The 18,989-nt window shown below is 45.7% G+C and overlaps 1 protein-coding gene across 7 annotated transcripts in view; it reads right to left on the bottom strand.

The window, feature by feature from the left end:
* The window catches only part of PECAM1 (platelet and endothelial cell adhesion molecule 1), a 71,779-nt gene that overhangs the window by 28,244 nt on the left and 24,546 nt on the right, over positions 1 to 18,989 (bottom strand). For all 7 annotated transcript variants that reach the window (XM_028087550.2, XM_028087549.2, XM_028087546.2 and 4 more), the window contains 6 exons: positions 16,577 to 16,870; positions 13,248 to 13,559; positions 9,908 to 10,183; positions 5,218 to 5,466; positions 3,688 to 3,963; positions 31 to 318 (listed from right to left, as the gene is read on the bottom strand). In XM_028087550.2, the coding sequence (XP_027943351.1) occupies positions 31 to 318; positions 3,688 to 3,963; positions 5,218 to 5,466; positions 9,908 to 10,183; positions 13,248 to 13,559; positions 16,577 to 16,870 (1,695 nt within the window). The remainder of the gene's footprint in view (positions 1 to 30; positions 319 to 3,687; positions 3,964 to 5,217; positions 5,467 to 9,907; positions 10,184 to 13,247; positions 13,560 to 16,576; positions 16,871 to 18,989) is intronic.

Genomic DNA, 18,989 nt, shown 5'->3' with positions numbered 1-18,989 from the left:
TAGATCCCACTGTTTCAGACCCTGACTCACCTCTGACTGTCAGTATGTTGCTTTGGGGACTGCTTTTAAGCCGGTTCCCTCTGTTGGAGGCTGTGCAGTAATACTGTCCCTCATGCTCCTTGCTAGCCTTCGCCTTGTGCCAAATGGCCTGGGTGTCATTCGAGGTGGTTTGGTAGAAGGGACTGGTCTCTTTTTCTCTGTAAAACCTGAAGGTGATTGGACCAGATGCTTCGTTCACGGAGCACCGAAGCACGACGGCCTTCCCAGACTCCACATCCTCATTCAGCAGGATGGAGAGCTTGACCTCATCCACTGGGGCTGAAAGGCAGTGAAAGGGACAGCGCTGAGGAAAGGGGGAGGTGCAAGGGAGGGAACACGACACAGTGCCGCTCGGGGCCAGCCTCCTGCCGCCCTATGACAGAGACCGGGACTGGGACTGTGTGCGCCTTTTTTTTTTTTTAAAGATTTTATTTATTTATTTGACAGAGAGAGACACAGCGAGAGAGGGAACACAAGCAGGGGGAGTGGGAGAGGGAGAGGGAGAAGCAGGCCTCCCGCGGAGCGGGGAGCCCGATGCGGGACTCGATCCCAGGACCCTGGGACCATGACCTGAGCCGAAGGCAGACGCTTAACGACTGAGCCACCCAGGCGCCCCCTGTGTGCGCCTTTTACTCAATGCACCACCCCCACCCCACGTCCTTCACATCTCCCCTCCTCTCCTTAGCCCAGAAGGACAGCAGCTGAAGCCTCCTGTGCCCACGTGTTGCTTACACACAAGATGCTAGGGACACCTCCCTTCACTTAGCACCTCAAGGATTACTGACCACTCAGCCTGATGATACAATTCATCTCTGTGCCCTGTTGAGTGTGAGTGAGAGTGAGTGTGAGTGAGTGTGAGTGAGTGTGAGTGAGTGTGTGTGTGTGTGTGAGATTTCCCTCCCTGTGCTTACAAAGATGTGTGGCACCTTCCAGATCTTATGAACAACCTTGACCCACTATCTTTAGCTATTCCTGTTCTTCTCCCTTTTCCTTTACGAATGTTCTAAACCAATGCTCTCACAACCTCATTTCCCCCCTTCTTGTTACCCCTGTCACCTGACTTCCATCCCTCCGCTTTGGAAACTGCTCTCCATCTCGGGTTTTGAAGAAACGCCAAAGGCCACCCGATCCCGACTCTCCCATCCCCGAGTCCCCAGCAGATTAATTCCAGTCTTCATAGGCGTCCTTCCAGTCTTCCCATCTGCGGCCTTCCCGAACCAGTGCGGCTTCCTCTGCGGCCTCTCCGATGCATCCCAGCCCAGATTCTCTAACCTCCTCACCTGTCACACCCTCTTTATTCACTAGTTTGTCTTCCTTTTGCTCCTTAAATATGGACTTTCTGCAAAATTTGGTCCTCAGCTTTCCATCTCCATTCTCCTCTTTGGTGATCTCACCTACACCATAGCTTCTGTTTGTGCATTTAACACGTAAACATAGAGCATTCAATGCTGAAATAGACAGCTCTAGTCCGATTACTCCCCTGGACTCCAGGTCTCGATTTTGACCTGGGCATTTCCACTGGGAGGCCCTGCCAGCCTTGCATTCCCAGCAGATCCAAGCAGAACTCAATTTCCTCCCACATAGATTTTACAAGTTTAACTACCAAAATTCTGATCCTCAATTGTCTTCCCAAGCAGACTTTCCTATTAGTGTGAGAACGGACTGGTCAGCAGACTGGTATCTGACTTCATTTTTTAAAAAAGATTTATTCATTCATTTTAGAGAGAGAGAGAACAGGTGGAGGGGCAGAGAAACAGGGAGAGAATCCCAAGTAGGCTTCCCCCTGGGCAAGATGTGGGACTCCATCTTACGACCCCAAGATCATGACCCGAGCCAAAACCAAGAGTCGGATGCTCAACCAACTGAGCCACCCAGGTGCCCCGGCATCTGACTTATAAACCACCTCCTCGAGAGTGCAGTGGGTGGCCCAACCACAGAGATGCCAGTCCCACAAAAGGGACCACCAGGCCCGAGATGGGAGGGTGGACTTCAACCACAAGGGCAGAGTCCTGGAGGGTACAGCCTGATTCAAGAGCCTCTCTCCTGCTGAAGCACAGTGGAGTGGTGGCAAGCCAGCTTCAGGAACCAGGCTGCCCGGCCCCCATTCGCAGCCCCACTGCCCACCAGCTGTTCATCTTAAGCCTTCGGTGCATCATCATAAAATAAGGATAATATTTTAATGCATCTTACAAGGCTATTGTAAATATTAATGGAGATAATTTGCTAAAATACTTCACACTGGGATGCCCACGTGGTCAGAGCTCAGTAAATGTTAACCACTTATATTGACCCCATTTAAACCAATTTAAACAGTTTCATGTGGGCTTCTGCATTGGCTTCTTAAGGTATTGTGAGGTTTGAGGCCCCCACTTCTAACTGATAGAGCCCCCCGATTAATCTCCCCCAAGCTCCATCCTCCTCATGACCTCCTTTCCTCTTCTGGCTCTTATTGCACACAGGACAAATTCTCAACTCTGAAGACTGGCATTCGGTGCCCTTCACAGTTGAGCTCAGTCACTTTTTCAGTTTATATCCAATCCCAATCTTTTGTTTCCAGCCATCTGATCTACTCAGTCTTTTGAACTGCTCCATGGAGACATTCTGCTCATGTATTTAACTGGTAGGCCATCTCCAGCCCTTTCTTGACCCATTGTCAAGACCTGGCTCCTAACCCAGCTCTTCTAACTCAAGCTAGATGATATCTTTCATGCCCTGAATTCCTATCACCATTGTTGTAAGTGACAATCATGGGTTCCCTAGTAACATTTTTTTCTATGCTTACTTGCACTGTCATTCAAATATACTAAAATATTTCTCCATTATTTAATCAGGACATCCTGTGTTTCTTGTTATGTCATTGAAAACAAAGAACATGTTTTCTTTTTTTGTATGCCCTATAGCATTAGATGCTTTATATATATTGATATTAATTTGAAAAGTATGGCTCCTTTTGGACCATACATTAATAGAAGCAGGAATCTCTATCCTGCTTAAGAGGTCCACAGTGGTACCTGCAGATAGGCAGTTATTAAACAAGGAGGAGGAGGAAGAAGGAGAAGCATATTAAACTTTTTACAAAAGGATATGGAATATCTCAGAGATGCAAACAATGGCCTCCCGAGGCCTCCTGAGAGGCACAAGACAGAGGCTCAAGGAAAAACATCCACCCCAGCACAATGGTATAATTTTCCTGAGTATGACAGCACAAGTCCCATGAGACTACAGCCTGAACTTCTGATGTCTGCAGGTTCTGCACATGATGGAATCTGCCTCCCCAAGAGTCCATAGTGGAGAAGAACTCTGGTCTACAATTCTCAGAGACAGCTGTCAGTTCATCTAAAAAGGAGCAAATGTTAAGGGAGCCCCAAAACACAACTTTAGTGCTTCTTGACGTCAGGACACTTTGCTCTGATATTTTAGCAGTTCAATTGAAAGGTTCTGCAAAAAGATGTCACTGGCCACACCAAGAACCGCCAGATACCTTCTGGACCCGTTTACCTGGGCCTTGGGCCCGCGCTACACGTTTATGGCCTCTGCACAAGTACCACTCACTTGTGCATACAACCCCCTAGGACAACCCCAAACCTTTGAAAATGTGAAGTAAAGCCCCCAAACCACAGGATTTCTTCCCACAGCACAGCAACTCACCTATCACCTTGACCCGCAGAACTTCACTGACCATTTTGGTATGGGAATGACAATTATCCACAACACACTGATATTCTACGTCTTTCATTGGGTTGTCTTTGAATACTGCAGGCTCATTTGAGGGCATGTCACGGCTCTCCAAAACGTTATTTGCTTTTAAAAGGCGGTAAGAAATAGGCACTGTTCCATTTATGGATTGGCAGCTGACTGCGATGGTCTGTCCTTTTATCACCTCAGAGCTGGAGTCATAAAAAATCCTGGGCTTGGAGAGCATTTCTAGAATGACAGAGAAACAACCTGAACAACACTCAAGGCAGAAACAAAACATCCAGCCCAAAAGGGTCCTTCTCCAAACTCTGCTCTTTGCTTCTCTGGCATTACCATAATTACCTGCCTGTCTTACCTACCTTCACAGGACTATTTTAAGAGGGACAGGTGTGTGTGCATGTGTGGTGATGAGGGAGAGGGGAAGTGAGTGCTATAAACAAAAAAGGATGACAAGAAAAACACTACATCCCCCTAAATCCATTTATATTTTCGTATATCTTACCTACACATGCTCACACATCTGTATGTTGCTGTTGCGTTGAGAAAAGATACAGGAAAAGCATAAGAAATATAACAAGCACCCAGGTGGATTCGATTTGAAAACAAATTCTCAGTGCCTCAGCCTCTCTTGAGAGTAAACCGCACCTATGCCTCGAGAAGCAAGAATTCTACGAGGTCCTTACGCAGAAGTTTGCTTATTTGTAAAGCTTATGAAATGTAAAGACCCGCGTTTGTGTCTTGTATTATTTCCTTGGGAATTCCATATCGAGTGAGTTGACAAGAGACTACGACCCTGGTTGAGTTGAGACTAAAACCTTGGCTGCATAAACCACAGCCATGGGTTAAACTGAAGGACGGTGACTGAGTTGCAGCAGAGCCTGTGACAGCCTGAACAGAGTTCCACTGTCACTTAGAGACCCTCTACTCCGAGGGTGGCCCAGGGCCCAACATCCCCAAGGCAGGCACTAGTCAGAGATGTAGACTCTGGCTCCATCTTGACCTGCATTCTAACCCGGTTTCGTATGCACAGTCAGCTCCGGGAAGCATGGCTTTAGGTGGTCCCAGTAGCTACATTCTGCCCACCAGAAGACCTGGGCTTACTAGTCAGACAGAATATGGATAAAAACCAGGAACTCGGATCCTAAAGTTTAGTGTTGAATAAGGAGTGTTTCCTCCCTGACCTTTGGAGTAGGAGCCTGTTCCAGCAGCCAGAATCTTGCCAGCTCAGCCACATCATCAGCATGCAGCCACAATAAAGCCATGAACTTGACTTTTACCTACGCTTTCCTTGTATTGCCTTCTTCCTGTACTTGGAGCAGGAATACCCACTTGTTTGGTCTCTTGATTTCACCGCTCTCTCTCCCCCAAGTTCTTTCCCTGCCTCAGTGTGATCTGCCTTCAGCCTGGAGAGGTACAGCTGGTGATAAACTGTCTCTGTCTCATCCCACCCAAGACTCTCTGAGCCAGTGAGGATGTACCCACCACACACGGTTATCTGGACTTCACTGCTTCTCTTGACCACCTTGCCCATGGTTGCGTTGCAGGTGTATGTCCCACTGTCCCTCGCTGAGGCGATCCTGGTGAAATTTTGAGACTCTGACACAATCATCTTTTCCTTCTGGATGGTGAAGTTGGCTGGAGGTGCTCCTGGAATGGAGCACCACAGGTTCAGGCTTTCTCCCTGGTCCAGACGGGTGGCGGAAGATTCCAGCTTCGGCTTGGAAAATAGCTCTGAAAAACCAGTGAGTGGAAGGGGGTGAGATGTTTCTGGGCACAAATCATGGGCCCCTTACAGAGACGGAAGAGAGGGAATCAGGAAGGGACTCTTGCAGGAAGCTATCCAAGTGAACAGGTAGTGTTCTAAGCAAAGGAACAGGCCCGGCAGGAAGGAGCACCTGAAAGTTCAAGCATCCTGGAACATAGTGGGAGCAGAAGGAAGACCTATAGATCTTGAAGGACCCTGGGAACCACCTAAAGAAATGTGAATTGTATCCTAGGGGCAATGGGAACCATGGAGAGTTTGGGTCAGGGGAATGGCATTAGACATGTGTTAGAGGGAGATATCTGGAAGGAGAAGGGATGGAGTTGAAGGGGCCCAGACTGGAAGCAGGAGGGATGCAGTGCAGGCTTGAAGCAGAGTGAGAGTGTGAAGCTGGGGAGAAGTGGCAGCTGGCCTCCATCCCTCCCGAACTTCCCACAGAGAAAGATGAAGGTGACACCTGAAGCCTCCTGAGGTGGAGTACTTCGTAAGCTAGAATTCTATGCCACTTTAAGGAGTCACTAGTACCATAATGCAGGTTGAGTGTCAACAACAGTAAAGATACAAGTTGACTTTTAAGAAGTCTTGGCATCTCCTTATTTAAACATTCCCTGAAATACATCAAGATTTTGTAGTTATGGAATACGTTTTTATTTTCAGATACTGGGAAATTACTAATTAACTACTTAGCCGCTGTGAAGACTTGGTCCTTCGTGTAAGCAAGTGCACTCTGGCTTCAAGATTATGGCCTTTGATAGCAGAAGGAAGGACTCAGTAATTTTTTTAAAGATTTTATTTATTTATTTGAGAGAGAGAGCGAGAGCACACATGCAAGCAAGCACGAGCGGCGGGGCTGGGGGGGGGAGCTGAGCAGGGAGCCCAACATGGGGCTCAATCCCAGGATCCTGAGATCACAACCCAAACCAAAGGCAGACACTCAACCAACTGAGCCACCCAGGCACCCCAGGCATCGGTAATTTTTGAGACTATCTGCACATTGAGAAAAGAACAGAGACCCAAAGTTCCTCTTAGGAAAGCTTCTTTGGACTACAGGTTTGAGAATGCAGCCAGGAGTCAGGGAATCAAAGTTTACCTTTGGTTCTAAATTTAACAGGTCTGGGGACACCAATCAACACTGTCATTGTTATTGATGTTACATAGCTATGGAAGTCATTTCCATCATAATCAGTCCCCAGTGCTTTCCTAGTTTCCTCAATAAAATCAAATAAAACTTCAAGTAAGGTGGTAGCCCAATAATTAATTTATATTTTATTAAGACACATTCCATCCTTCCTTCCATATAAGCATTGACTTATCTGTTTTCAGAGCACCATCAAAAGCTCTAGCTTAGGAGTGAGGAAAGGAACCAAAGAAAGACATCCTAAAATGCCTTACAATTTCATTGGGTGTTTACCAAAAAATGTGAAAAAAATGACTCAGCAAGAATCCCAAAGAAACAACTCTCTGTTTAAAAATATGTAAACAAAAATGTAAAAAGTAGAAACCATCCTGCAGAAGTAGGTGCAAGATGGTTTATTTATTTATTTTTTTAAAAGATTTTTATTTATTTATTTGAGAGAGAGAGCGAGCACATGGGGGGGGAGGGTCCGAGGGAGAAGCAGACTCCCTGCTGAGCAGGGAGCCCGCCGTGGGACTTGATCCTGGGACTCCAGGATCATGACCTGAGCCGAGGGCAGTTGCTCAACCAACTGAGCCACCCAGGCGCCCAATGTGCAAGATGGTTTAGAATCAGGAATGAAATATTAGGGAACAACAGTCCATTTCTAAAGGACATAATGTAACAGACTGGCAGGACCATCATGTAGACTAATAAAGATTAGTCTTTTACTTGCTCACTGAATGAATATTTATTGAGCTCCTACAATGTACCAGGCTCTGTTTTAAGTATCAACGATGTAAGGTGAATTGAACCCCACTCAGAGTGGTAGTGGCAGATGCTAGATCTTTGCAGGGACTGCGGACATAAAGACAGGAACCGAGTGTGGTGGGAACTGAGGTGTGACCATAGGACTCTCCTGGGGGAGCCTGGAGGGAGATCTGGGGCTTGGTCTTTAAGGACAGCAGAAGTTTTTCAGTGGCCAAGGGGAAAGGGTAGTCTAGGCAGAGTGAGAGGGATGTTGGGAAGGGGATGGGGTCAAAGTGAAGGATCATGACCACGCAGGAATTTAAGCCCATGAATAGTGATGTCAAATAGGGGCCATATTAGAAGGGCTTCTCCTATAGCTGGTTGAAGAATGAACTGGAACACAGATGCTCCAGGACACCCCTGCAATAGATAATCCTAGTGTGAGGGCCAGTGTTAGGATGTGATTACAGAGATAAGAAGACAGGACGGATTTGAGAGACCTGGCAACCCCTGGCGACAGATTAGATCTGAAAAGGTGGACAGTGGGGGGCGCGGGGGGGGGGGGCGGCAAAGGTGTCTTTTCTATCTGAAGACAAATCTAATAAAATTATTGTGAGCTGCTAACGTCACTATATAGAGCCACTGACAATGAGGCTTGATAGCAACAGGGGTGTGGATAACCGGATGTTTAAGTGGGCCTGGAAACATTCCCAAAGGCCCGGTAGAACTTGAACATGAGGATGCTTGCCTGCCAGCCCTGGTGTGGCTCAGTTAGCTCCATGTGGAAAGGGCAGAGCTCGGGATCACAGAGCACTCAGGCTGAAGGGATGGGAAGGGCAGGCCTGAGTGTAACACTTTGCTATCTTGGGCCAGGGAGACTGATCTACTGAATGACTTGCATACCCGACATGATACAGACTTCTGGGTGTAGGTGATCACCTACAACAGTAGTATCTTAGGGACCAATTATGCTTTATGCTTTCCTCAAGTAGCCTGGCCCGAGGGGTGAGGATGCTGCTCTGACTGATGCAAGAGTCAGTTGGTTCACCACTTGGTCCCTGTTGCTCCCACAGCAGTATGCCCATCCCTTTATTGTACTTGTTCATGACATTGCATTTGAATGGTCTATTTATGTCTGTGAATTCTTCAAGGGCAAAGCCTGACCTTAGACAGCTATCTATCCTCAGTAAGTTGCCCAGCATACAGAAGGCGCTCAATGTATGTTGAATTGAATACTTTTCTCTAATGAGATAATATGTCTTATCAATGAAAAACATCATGTACCATCAAGATATTTGTCATTATCAATGATAAATTGCTAGTATACACTGAAGGCTGGCAGGATCCAACACATTTGCCAATCACCCAGTTGGGAGGTTGGCAGCCTACCTGTGATACTGTGGATTGTCTCTGTGACTCTACACTCAATGCTTGACATTCAGAAGGCTTTCAGTAAATGAAGGAATGAATTAACATCTTCACTTGGGAACCAAAAAGTGCTGACTCTCTCTACCCTCAGAAACCCTGTCATCCAATGTTCATTCATTCATCCAACAAATATGCATTGAAGTCCTACTATGTGCTGGGCACTATTCTAGGTGTTTAAGGACATAGCACTGAATAAAATAGGTAATGTCCCTGCTCTCACTGGCTTACATTCTAGTGCCTGGGTACAAACAAGAAACAGGAAGAGGCAGAGTATATTTCTTTTGGCAATAGGTACTATGGAGAGATGTAAATCCAGGAAAGGGGGAAAAGAGTCCAATAGAACTTTTAAGTGCATGGGTTTGGAAGTCAAATGGGCCTGGGAATGACTCTTGTTCTGCCACCTGGTAACCCTGTGATTGCTGGATGAGTGACCTAACATCTCAGCCTCAATTTCCATATCCATAAATGCAGAATCATGATACCTATCTCATAGCATTGTTACAAGCATGAACTGAAAATGTAGGTAAACCAATCAAACAGTGTTCAACAAAAAAGAATTGTTACCATTGTTTTTGAATTTATTAGTGCTCTCTCACTCCTGACCCTGTCTTAGGACCTGTGTCTGGGATTTAGCCTAGTGCTTGGCACAGAGGAAAGATAAATGTAGTATAATAAGAGACATACTAGCTAATATTCACAGAGTGCTTCTTCTGTATGAGGCTCTTTATGGCAGAGTCATGTCACTTAGTCATTGTAACAGTCCTACACGTTAAGTGCTGTCATTTTCCCCCATCTCATAGAGTTGTGCCACAGAGCAGCTCAGTAACTCGCCTAAGGTCACAAAAGTAGTGAGTGACGGTGTTGGGTAACTTGGCTAAGGTCACCAAAGTAGCGCGTGACAGTGTTGGTATTTGGTGCCAGAACTTGCACACTCAACCACCACAGCTAACTGCTTACTGGCTCTGCATTGACTTCCCCCTTGAGCACCACACCTCCACCTAAGCACATCAGACAAACAAGCAGGAGCAGAAGTATTGGCCCTCATTGGCCATTCTGGATTCCAGCATGGTGGCTGCTCGAGCCTGCCATATTCCCACACCCTCCAGCAGCAGCCCTACCTGTTATGTTGACCACGATGCTGCTGACCTTGGATATCCGGCTGGCTTCCACTTTGCACGTGTAGTTGCCGTTGTGCTCCACCATGGCCATCACTGAGTAGGAGGCCTCGTTGCCATGGCTCTTGTGCGCTACAATTGTCTTGTCCTTCTGGATTATGATTTCTGGAAACGCTTGGACCAGATGCGTCACTTGAATGGTGCACCTAATGTGAAGCTGATCTCCTTCTGTGATCACTCCTTCGGGACTGACGTGGAATTTGGGATTAGAGAAGGATTCTATAAGAAGAGGACAAGCTGGTTGGACTCGGGTTTAAACCTGGGTGAGGGAAGAGGCACTTACGTCCTCCCTTTTTTGCTTTTTTGTTGCCAACCACTGTTCTTCCTTACTAACTAAAAAAAATTTAATCTTTCCTCCCAAAAACCTTCTAAGTTGCTCTGATAGCTTCTCCCTTCTCATTCATTCTCGAATCTTCAGCCTTAACTGCAATCCTCCCTTGATCTTCCCAAAGGCCAAACAAACTTCTCTAGATCTCATCTGCAGAATCTTCTTCAAATGACCTCAAAAATAATCAGAGCATTAAAAACAGACCGTTGCCCCTGCCCACTAAGAATTGTCTAGGCTCTTCTCACACCATTTCACAGAACTATGTCATTTCAGTATAAGTATTCCATAGCTTTCAAAAGTGACAATGATATAGACTGTGCCACTTCTTGGAAATGTACATTTAAATAACGATATGCCCCCACCCAAAAGTGATTTATAGTCTATTCTATTGTTGTTTAATGCTAGCCTTGACTGACTAAATTGATTTCATGACTCATGCAGTTTGAAAAACACTGCTTTAATAAAGTATGGGTCGGATGCCAGGGCACGGGATCTTCAGGAGATGGTTAGAGAAGTAGGGACAAACCTTTGCTTCTGCAAAACAAATTGCAGAGCGTTAGAGTGCACACACAGACTGCCAACTCTGCGAAATCAAATGGGACATTTAAAAATGCCAAAAGTGGATTTAGAGTGATAATACTTTAATTCATTAGTTTTTTTACTGCAAAGTCATTTAACTTCACAATAAATAGCTATTGTTAAAAAAAAAAAAAGTCTGTTGTCCTGAACAAAAGTCAAAAGAGAGAGGACATCTTTTAGGACACTCAACAATTGCCCTCTGGAGAAGCATAATAATCACTAAAGGGTTTTTTTCTTACACTCTATTTAATTCCAGATGCACCAGAGATCTAAATGCAGGAAAAAAACACCCCACGTTGAAAACAATAAGAATAAACATAGGTTCATTTTTACCTTAACAATTTTTTTAAAGATTTATTTATTTGAGAGCGAGTGAGAGCAGGGGGGAGGGGCAGAGGGAGAGGGAGGGGGCTCGATCTCATGACCCTGAGATCATGACCTGAGCTGAAACCAAGCATCGGTCGCTTAACAGACTGAGCCACCCAGGCGCCCCAACTTTAATAATCTTTGATAAGCTTTAAGTGTGAATCATGAAACCGAGATGTCAAAAAAAAGATGGATAGATTCGATTAAATAAAGATGAAACATTTCTGCCTAAAAAACTTATCATAAAGACAAATGACGAACTCGGGGAAATATTTGCATAGTTCTCCACAAAGAGCTAATGCCTTTAATTTATAAAGGACTCAAACAAATCAATCAGAAACAGTAAAAATGGGCCAAGTGTATATGAACAGGCAGTTTATAGGGGGAAATGTAAGAGGCCAATAACTGCAAAGAACATACTCAACCTCAGGAAAGACCAAAGAAATACAAATCATAAGAACAATGATATAACACTGTGTGTGCCTCAATCAGACTGGCAAAAATAATGAAAGTAGATAATACTCTGTGAGAGTAAGGATGTGGGAAAATAAACACCAGCATCACTTTTGATGGAAATGTTCATTTTGAGGAGTGCTTTGGCCATTCACATCAATATTTCAAATGCACAAAACATTTGAATCAACAAATTGACCACCAGGAATCAACCTCATAAATAATAATGAAACAAAATACTCGCAAAAGTACATAAATGATAAGCTTTAATGTGTGTATTCCAGGATTGTTTTAATAGCAAAAAAAACTGGGCAAATACCTGTCTATCATTGGAAAAATGAGGTAAATCATGGTACATCCCTATGATAGGATTCTGAGATGCTACAAAAATGACCAAGATCTGTATGTCTTGATATGGACAAAAGTCTGTAACATACTGTTAAGGAAAAGTCATAAAATAGTATGTTTGGCAGGTTGTATTTTTTTGTCAAAACAAAGGAAAACAACAAAAATTGTGTGTGTGCGTGAGCATATAAGCCGAGCAAGTCTGGGACCATACAAGTGATTTTCTCTGTGCAGTGGTGCTATGAATGATTGTCATTTTACCCTTTATATTGTACCGTATTTTCTGAAAACTGAACCCACACCATGTATTATAATCAGAAAAATATTATACATACATATTATCATCCCTGTATATATGTGTACATATATCCACACACAAGTGGGGGTGACATAGGTACCACAAGCAGAAGGGTATTTATGACAAACTTTGGGGCTCCTACAGATAAGACTGGAGGCTATCTGCACTGCAGTGTGCCTTCCCCTGACTCTTCCCGGTTCGCGAGCCTGTCCCGTCCTGCAGGCTGCCCGGCCCGGAGCTCCCTTCATCCTGGACACGTGCCCCCAGGCTTCCCTCTGCTATGGCCTTTCTCTACGGAAAGCATGCCTCAGGCCACCTCATTGGTTTCTTATATGTCCAACGCCTCGGTGATGAGGAGCGGGTAGAAGAGGGGAGTCCTTTATTGAATGTGGGAGGCAAAGACCGAGGACCTGGACCCCCTTCCCTCCCGATCCCCTCCAGACCCCACCTCCTGGCGTCTGACCCACATTGGCTCAAAGCTCTGGTTTCTATGATGCATCGCTTCCCTGAGTCATGGCCAGTGGTTTAAAACACTGAAGTAGAATAGAATAGAAAATACCCAAACGCCCCATATATTAAGATGATTTGTGAAACTTTTGTTTGGGAAATTTCACGCACACACACACGCGCGCGCACACACACACGCGCGCGCGCACACACACGCGCGCGCGCGCACATGCGCACACACACGTGCGCGCGCAAACACACATACGCGCGCGCGCACACACACACACACACACACACACGCTAAACAATAAACATAGCCTTTAAGTGGTTAAGAACAGTCCCGAGAACAGCAGTCCAGCCAGACGGCCCCAACCCCCTTTCTGAATTCTGGGCTCTTTCTCCCCATCCCCAACCAGCAAACCAGAAAGAGTGATTTTTTTTTAAAAAAAGGAGTTTAGGACTCTGACCCGTCACGGTGACCAGTTCACTCTTGATGGCTCTCGAGTATTCCATGTGGTTCTCAGAAAAGATCGTGGCTTGGCATTGGAAGTATATAACATGGTCCTGTTCCTCCACTGAGAATTCCAGCATCACAAAATTCTGGTTATAGGAACTTTTTTTTTTTTCTCTTTTTTGCTTGAAACCGTTTGCATGTAGTTTGAGTTTTTCAATTGTGAAATGTATTGGGGGCTTTTCCTCTGGGACAGAACAATTGACCATCACGACCCCGCCTTCTATTGCCTCTCTCTTGTCCAGTGTCACTCTGGGATCAGACACTCCTTGGAGGGAAGAAAAAGTCCGTTAGTATTGTTTGCTGTAGCTATACGCAAGCCTCCCTCAGCTGGGTCACTGTGGTGGGCCCATCTGAGGGTCTTTTGCTTTGTTCCCAGAACCCTCAGTGCTACCTACCAGGTAATTACCGACCCTGTATGCGCCTAGAGCTACACCAGCTACTATGAAAAATATGAAGTATGTTTAAGAGGTGGTTGGTGCTTTCAAAGTTAATAAACCCATTGGGAAGACTTGTCTTCCCAACTGATACAATTAAAGACAAAACAAAACAGCCAGTATCTATTAGCATTAGTGTGGTTGTTATAATTGATTGACTGCCAACCACAAGCTAGGACTGACTTTATATCCATGACTTCATGTCCATTCTCATTAATAAATCTCCTGGGTAGGCATGAAAGATAAAATTGTGCCTATTTTACAGATGAAGGTGAAGCTCAGACAGGTGAAATTTCATTCAAAAACTCATAGCCATCCAGCCCCAGAACTGAGATTCGACTCCAGGTCTGTCTGACTCCAAAGCCAGAAGGTGGGGTGGGCGTGGGAGGTGGAAGAGAGGAAGGATACATTGCCTCCCAGTTCAAAAAAGCAAAGCTGAAAGTAACTACGCATCAGAATGTGTTGCAGAGATAATGAGTGATGGAACAGTCAGGAAAAAGGAGGCCCTCTTTGCCTGGGGGATCAGAGGTGGTTCTAGAAGGAACAGGGCCGGAGAGCAATCTTGGAGGAAGGGTGTTACTTGGGCAGACGAGATTGGATGGGGACTAAGGACAGGCATTTCAGGGTGCACGTGCATGGGGACAAGGAATGTGAGGGACTTTTCCAGAGGGCCATCTAGAGCAAAGAAGAGGGTGGGGGGGAGGTATATTAAGTGGTGAGCCGGGGTCAGATGAGGGGGAGCTAGGAGGGTCTGGCTGGGACTAGATGTCTTGTCCGGGCTCTGTGGCCTGGTGGTCGTGAGTTCCACCTTACACCTTAAGAGTCAAACAGACTAGCTTATATTGTAAACCTGCCACCTCACTCAGTTGCTGGTGACTCATGAATCTTTGTTTCGATGCCTAGAGCTATACCGATGAGGGCCGTCCTCTTGGGAAGGTGACCTATACTGTATTCATACCACTACTGTCACTTATGGGGGTAGCTGTTTACGAGAAAGTATTCCCCTGCTTCACGCTGATCTCCCCCAAGGAACGGATCATGTCTTCCTCATTGTTGCGCCCTCAGCCTGGCTCAGAGTGGGACGCAATAAATGTTTAATGAACAAATGAATGGCCTTTCGTCTACCTCAAAGACCTTAATAATGATTAGGAGTTAGAGAGGCCAATTCTGGAGTCCAAGAGTTCTTGGTTCTAATCAGCTTCGCCTTGGAGCAACTCTGAGGCATGAACATGCCGCTCAACCTCTCTGAGCCTGTATCTGCCCCTGGAAATGGGGGGAACCACGTTTGGCTCCCAGCGCTACTGCAGGGGTTAAATGAAATGTGCGTAAAGCACTTCCCACTGTTGACTTCATAAGGACCTAATAAGGGGGCAGTTCTTACCACGGGAAGTGACAAGAATGTGAATGACTGCTCTGATGACCAACAGGAACACAAAAAGGCAGAAATGACAGTGATGGTGGCCGCTGTCAAGGAAGTACAGGGCTCACCTCACTAACTATCCATTCAGTCATCCAAGTTGTAAGAAAAATTACCTGAAGTTTCAAAAGCCTGCCAGCACGTTTCTTTTCAACATTACCCAAATTCAGCCCTGCCAGTCTTTCCTCGTCACATCAAGACTCCAAAGATTGGGGGATCGGACCGAGGGGCACTCTGCTGGGATACTGCACTCTCTCTCAGCCTCTGCTTTCCACCCATGCTCCACTCCACTTCTCTGCCCTTGCTCAACTTCACCATCGAGCAAACTCCTACGCGATCCTCTGTATCAGGACCCAGTGTCCCTTCCTCCAGGAAGCCAGCCCTAATTTCCCCAGGAGGAACTGTTTCCTCTCACTTTTGTGCTCCCTATGGCACTCAGATCATATGACTATTAGATTGTAATTATTTTTGTAAATGTTTCTCTTCCCCACCAGACAGCAACTGCCTCCAGAGCCGGCCCCGACCTGATGCCTTGTCACGTTCTGCACCTGGTTTTCTTCCTGACTTACAGCCTTGGGAAATGCTTCCTGAGGGAGTAAATCCATGAGTAGATGGATGGAATCCTGTATCTCTGAACCCAAATTCCCCATGATTTCCCTCGTTTCTCCATTTGTACTTCCCTTTTCCATTTGTTTAATTTATTCCACGATCGTTTATTGAGTGCCTACTATGAGCCAGATTCTTTGTTCAAGATACAAAAGTGGACCAAACCCCGTCTCTTTCCTTGGGATCGTACATTCCAGAAGAGCAGACGGGTAGGCGAGAAACACTTCCAATACGGTGAATAGTGATTGCCATTTATGGGGAACTTATGTGCTGGAAATTATACTAAGCACTTTACCTTTTCATCCTTCCAATAACTCCCCAAGCTGGGTATTACTATTATCTTCATTTCACGGATGAGAATTTTAAGTTTAGAGAGGCTGAGGGACTTGCCCAAACTGGACTCCAGACAGAGTGACTGTGGCAGCCAATGTCAACACTCAGCCTATGGCCTTCCTACAAATACCACTGAATGTCAAGATTACACAGGAGCTGTGAGGACCAGGACCCTGGGGGTGATCGATTTTGCTTGGGAAAGTGTCAGAGAAGAGATCATCGAGTCGAGTCTTAAAGGAGGAAAAGCAGTTCGGAAGAAGAGAGGAAGAAGGGTATTCCCAGGAGCGAGAACAGCACATGCAAAGTCAAGGAGAGGAGATACAGCCTGGCATACTGGGAGCATGTCTAACGCCTACATTTTCAGGTTAGGAAAATTCCAGGCAGGGGAGTGAGAGGGCTGAGGCCTATGTTACCAACCATTCAATTACTATTCTTGCTACCGTGTGTGCGACAGCGCATCTGCTTGAGCTCCGTTCAGATGCAGGGACTCACCTTTCACCCACACCTGGTACTCTGAGGTGGTTTTCTCCTTGTTGTTCAGAATCACGGTGCATTTATATGTCCCTGCATCATAGACCCGGGCTTGGGGAATAAAATAACTCTCGGTAGTCTCCATGGAGGAGACATTGTGAAATAGCACGTCATCTTTATAGAAGAGCACCCAGTGCTGAGGCTTGATGTGCGAGGTGGTGCTGATGTCTACAATGCACTGCAAGGTCAGGTTCTCCCCATTTTGCACCTCCTGTCCTGGCAGGATCTCCATGTAGATGTGGTTGATGGTGAAAGCTAAATGACAAGGGAAGGAGAGGCAGACACACCTGTTATCTCAGAAACATCACCCCAGTGTCCTTTACCACATCAGATTGGTATGATCACATCCTCTGCAGTGTCGCATCCAGGGGTCCCCAGGCCCCCAGGGACCAGGCAGGCAATGACTTACGTGTGGTGCCCATTCTCGAGGAGGCTATCTCTCCAACACTGGGACCTGGGGTTGGGAGCTACTGTGTCTGGTGTGCTCTCTGAGCCTCCTGTCTCATCGGCTTCCATGAATCATGAGATTAGAAGCATTTTATTGAAATCTGTGAGTGGCCAGTGCAGTTAAATGTTTCCAAACCCCCAAAGGCAGAGGATATGACGTCTGTGTGAAAATCCCAGAGAGCCTACAGATAGGTCATTTGAAATAATGCAAGCTCAGAAAGGTGGATGGAGATCATTAATATACAAAAAATCAGGATAATGGTCACTTCTGAAGGGAAGAGGGCGATAGGATTAGGAATGCACAGTAAGATAGAGTGTTGGTGATGTTCTCATTTTAGCACTGGGTGGCGGACTCACGTGAATTCATGATGTTACTAAAACATGCATATATAAATAAAACAAAAAGGAATTGTGCACAGATCAAGGATGAGGGCATGTTATGAACCAAGGATTACAATCAATACAATTCTGTGTACCTGAGGCCCCCAAAAGAGAATGTATTTTCTGTATGAGAAAAAGATACTGTATAAAGTCTCTTTCCCATTCTTTTCCTAGCCACCCAGTTCCTACCTCCCCTTGCAGAAGTAACCCCTGATTTTAGTTTCTTCCAGCAAATACAAAGATAAAGTCTTACTTACTCCCCCCACCCACCATCTTTTGCACAAGATCTCCATATGCAGAGTCTAGCACCTTACCTAAAGTTTATATGGCCTTCAGGGGCCAGAGATAGTGTGGGACTGTGGGCACCAGGTGTTATTCAAGCAAAACAGGACCACGTGGCTTAAGTAAGGCTCCTAAGGATCAGTTCTTCTCAGACACTTTGGTAACAGAAAAATATTCATGGCCCATGCTTGATGAATGTATATTTATTGAGTCTCCTACACATCCTGAATCTCCTTATCCTGGGACAAAGGAAGATCTTGCAGAAACCTGCAAGCTTGGACCACTCTGCTATGGACCCTCACGGACTTGTATTAACCAAATTAAGTTTGGCACTCTATCAAAGGATGCTGTTAGGTAGGGACTGAATTGTGTCCCACCCCCCCCCCACCCACAACATTCACATATTGAAAACCTAACCCCTCGTACTTCGGAATGTGACTGTGCTTGAACATAAGGCCTGTAATGAGGTGATTAAGTTAAAATGGGTCCTAATCCAATCTGACTATAGTGTCCTTATAAGAAATCTGGACAAAAAGAGACCAGGGACGTGTGCACAGGGGGATGACCATATGAGGACACAGCAAGAAAACAGCCATCTGCAAGCCAAGGAGGGAGGCCTTGGAAGGAACCAAACCTGCTAACATCCTAGTCTTGGACTTCCAGCCTCCGGAACTAGGAGAAAATGAATTTGTTGTTTCAGCCACCCAGTCTGTGGTATTCTGTTGTGGTAGTCCTAGGAAACTAATAGATGCTGGTAAGAAATTGTCTTATGGAACCTGATATTGTCTAAGTCGAGGATGCCACCAGGACATTGTTCATGATTTCACTGTGTTTCAACTGCATCAGCAAAAGCTGTGTTTAGGGCGCCTGGGTGGCTCAGTCAGTTAAGCGTCTGCCTTCAGCTCAGGTCATGATCTCAGGGTCCTGGAATCGAGTCCTGCATTGGGCTCCCTGCTCAGCGGGGAGTCTGCTTCTCCCTCTGCTCCTCACCCCCCCACCGGCTCAACCTCTCTCTCTCACAAATGAATAAGTAAAATCTTAAAAAAAAAAAAAAAAGAAAAGCTGTGTTTATTCATTGCTACCTTATAGATTCCCAAATTTTTCTAATGGATCTTGTTTTCCTGTTTGCTTTGACTGCTAAGAAGTATAAACCCAAAATTTCATCTCTGCTTCTAGCAAACTTTGGGATGAATTTCTGTGTGCTAAAAGACCCCCCAGTTTTATTTGCCTGCCTTTACTTTCTTCCCATTCTGATTTCCTCATT

The sequence above is a fragment of the Eumetopias jubatus genome, unplaced genomic scaffold, assembly GCF_037043125.1.
Source record: "Eumetopias jubatus isolate StellerSeaLion01/CBP00866 unplaced genomic scaffold, mEumJub1_p1.0 scaffold_10, whole genome shotgun sequence".
NCBI lineage: Eukaryota > Metazoa > Chordata > Mammalia > Carnivora > Otariidae > Eumetopias > Eumetopias jubatus.
Note: the sequence above shows the minus strand (reverse complement) of the source record. Positions and strands in the feature narration are given on the sequence as shown.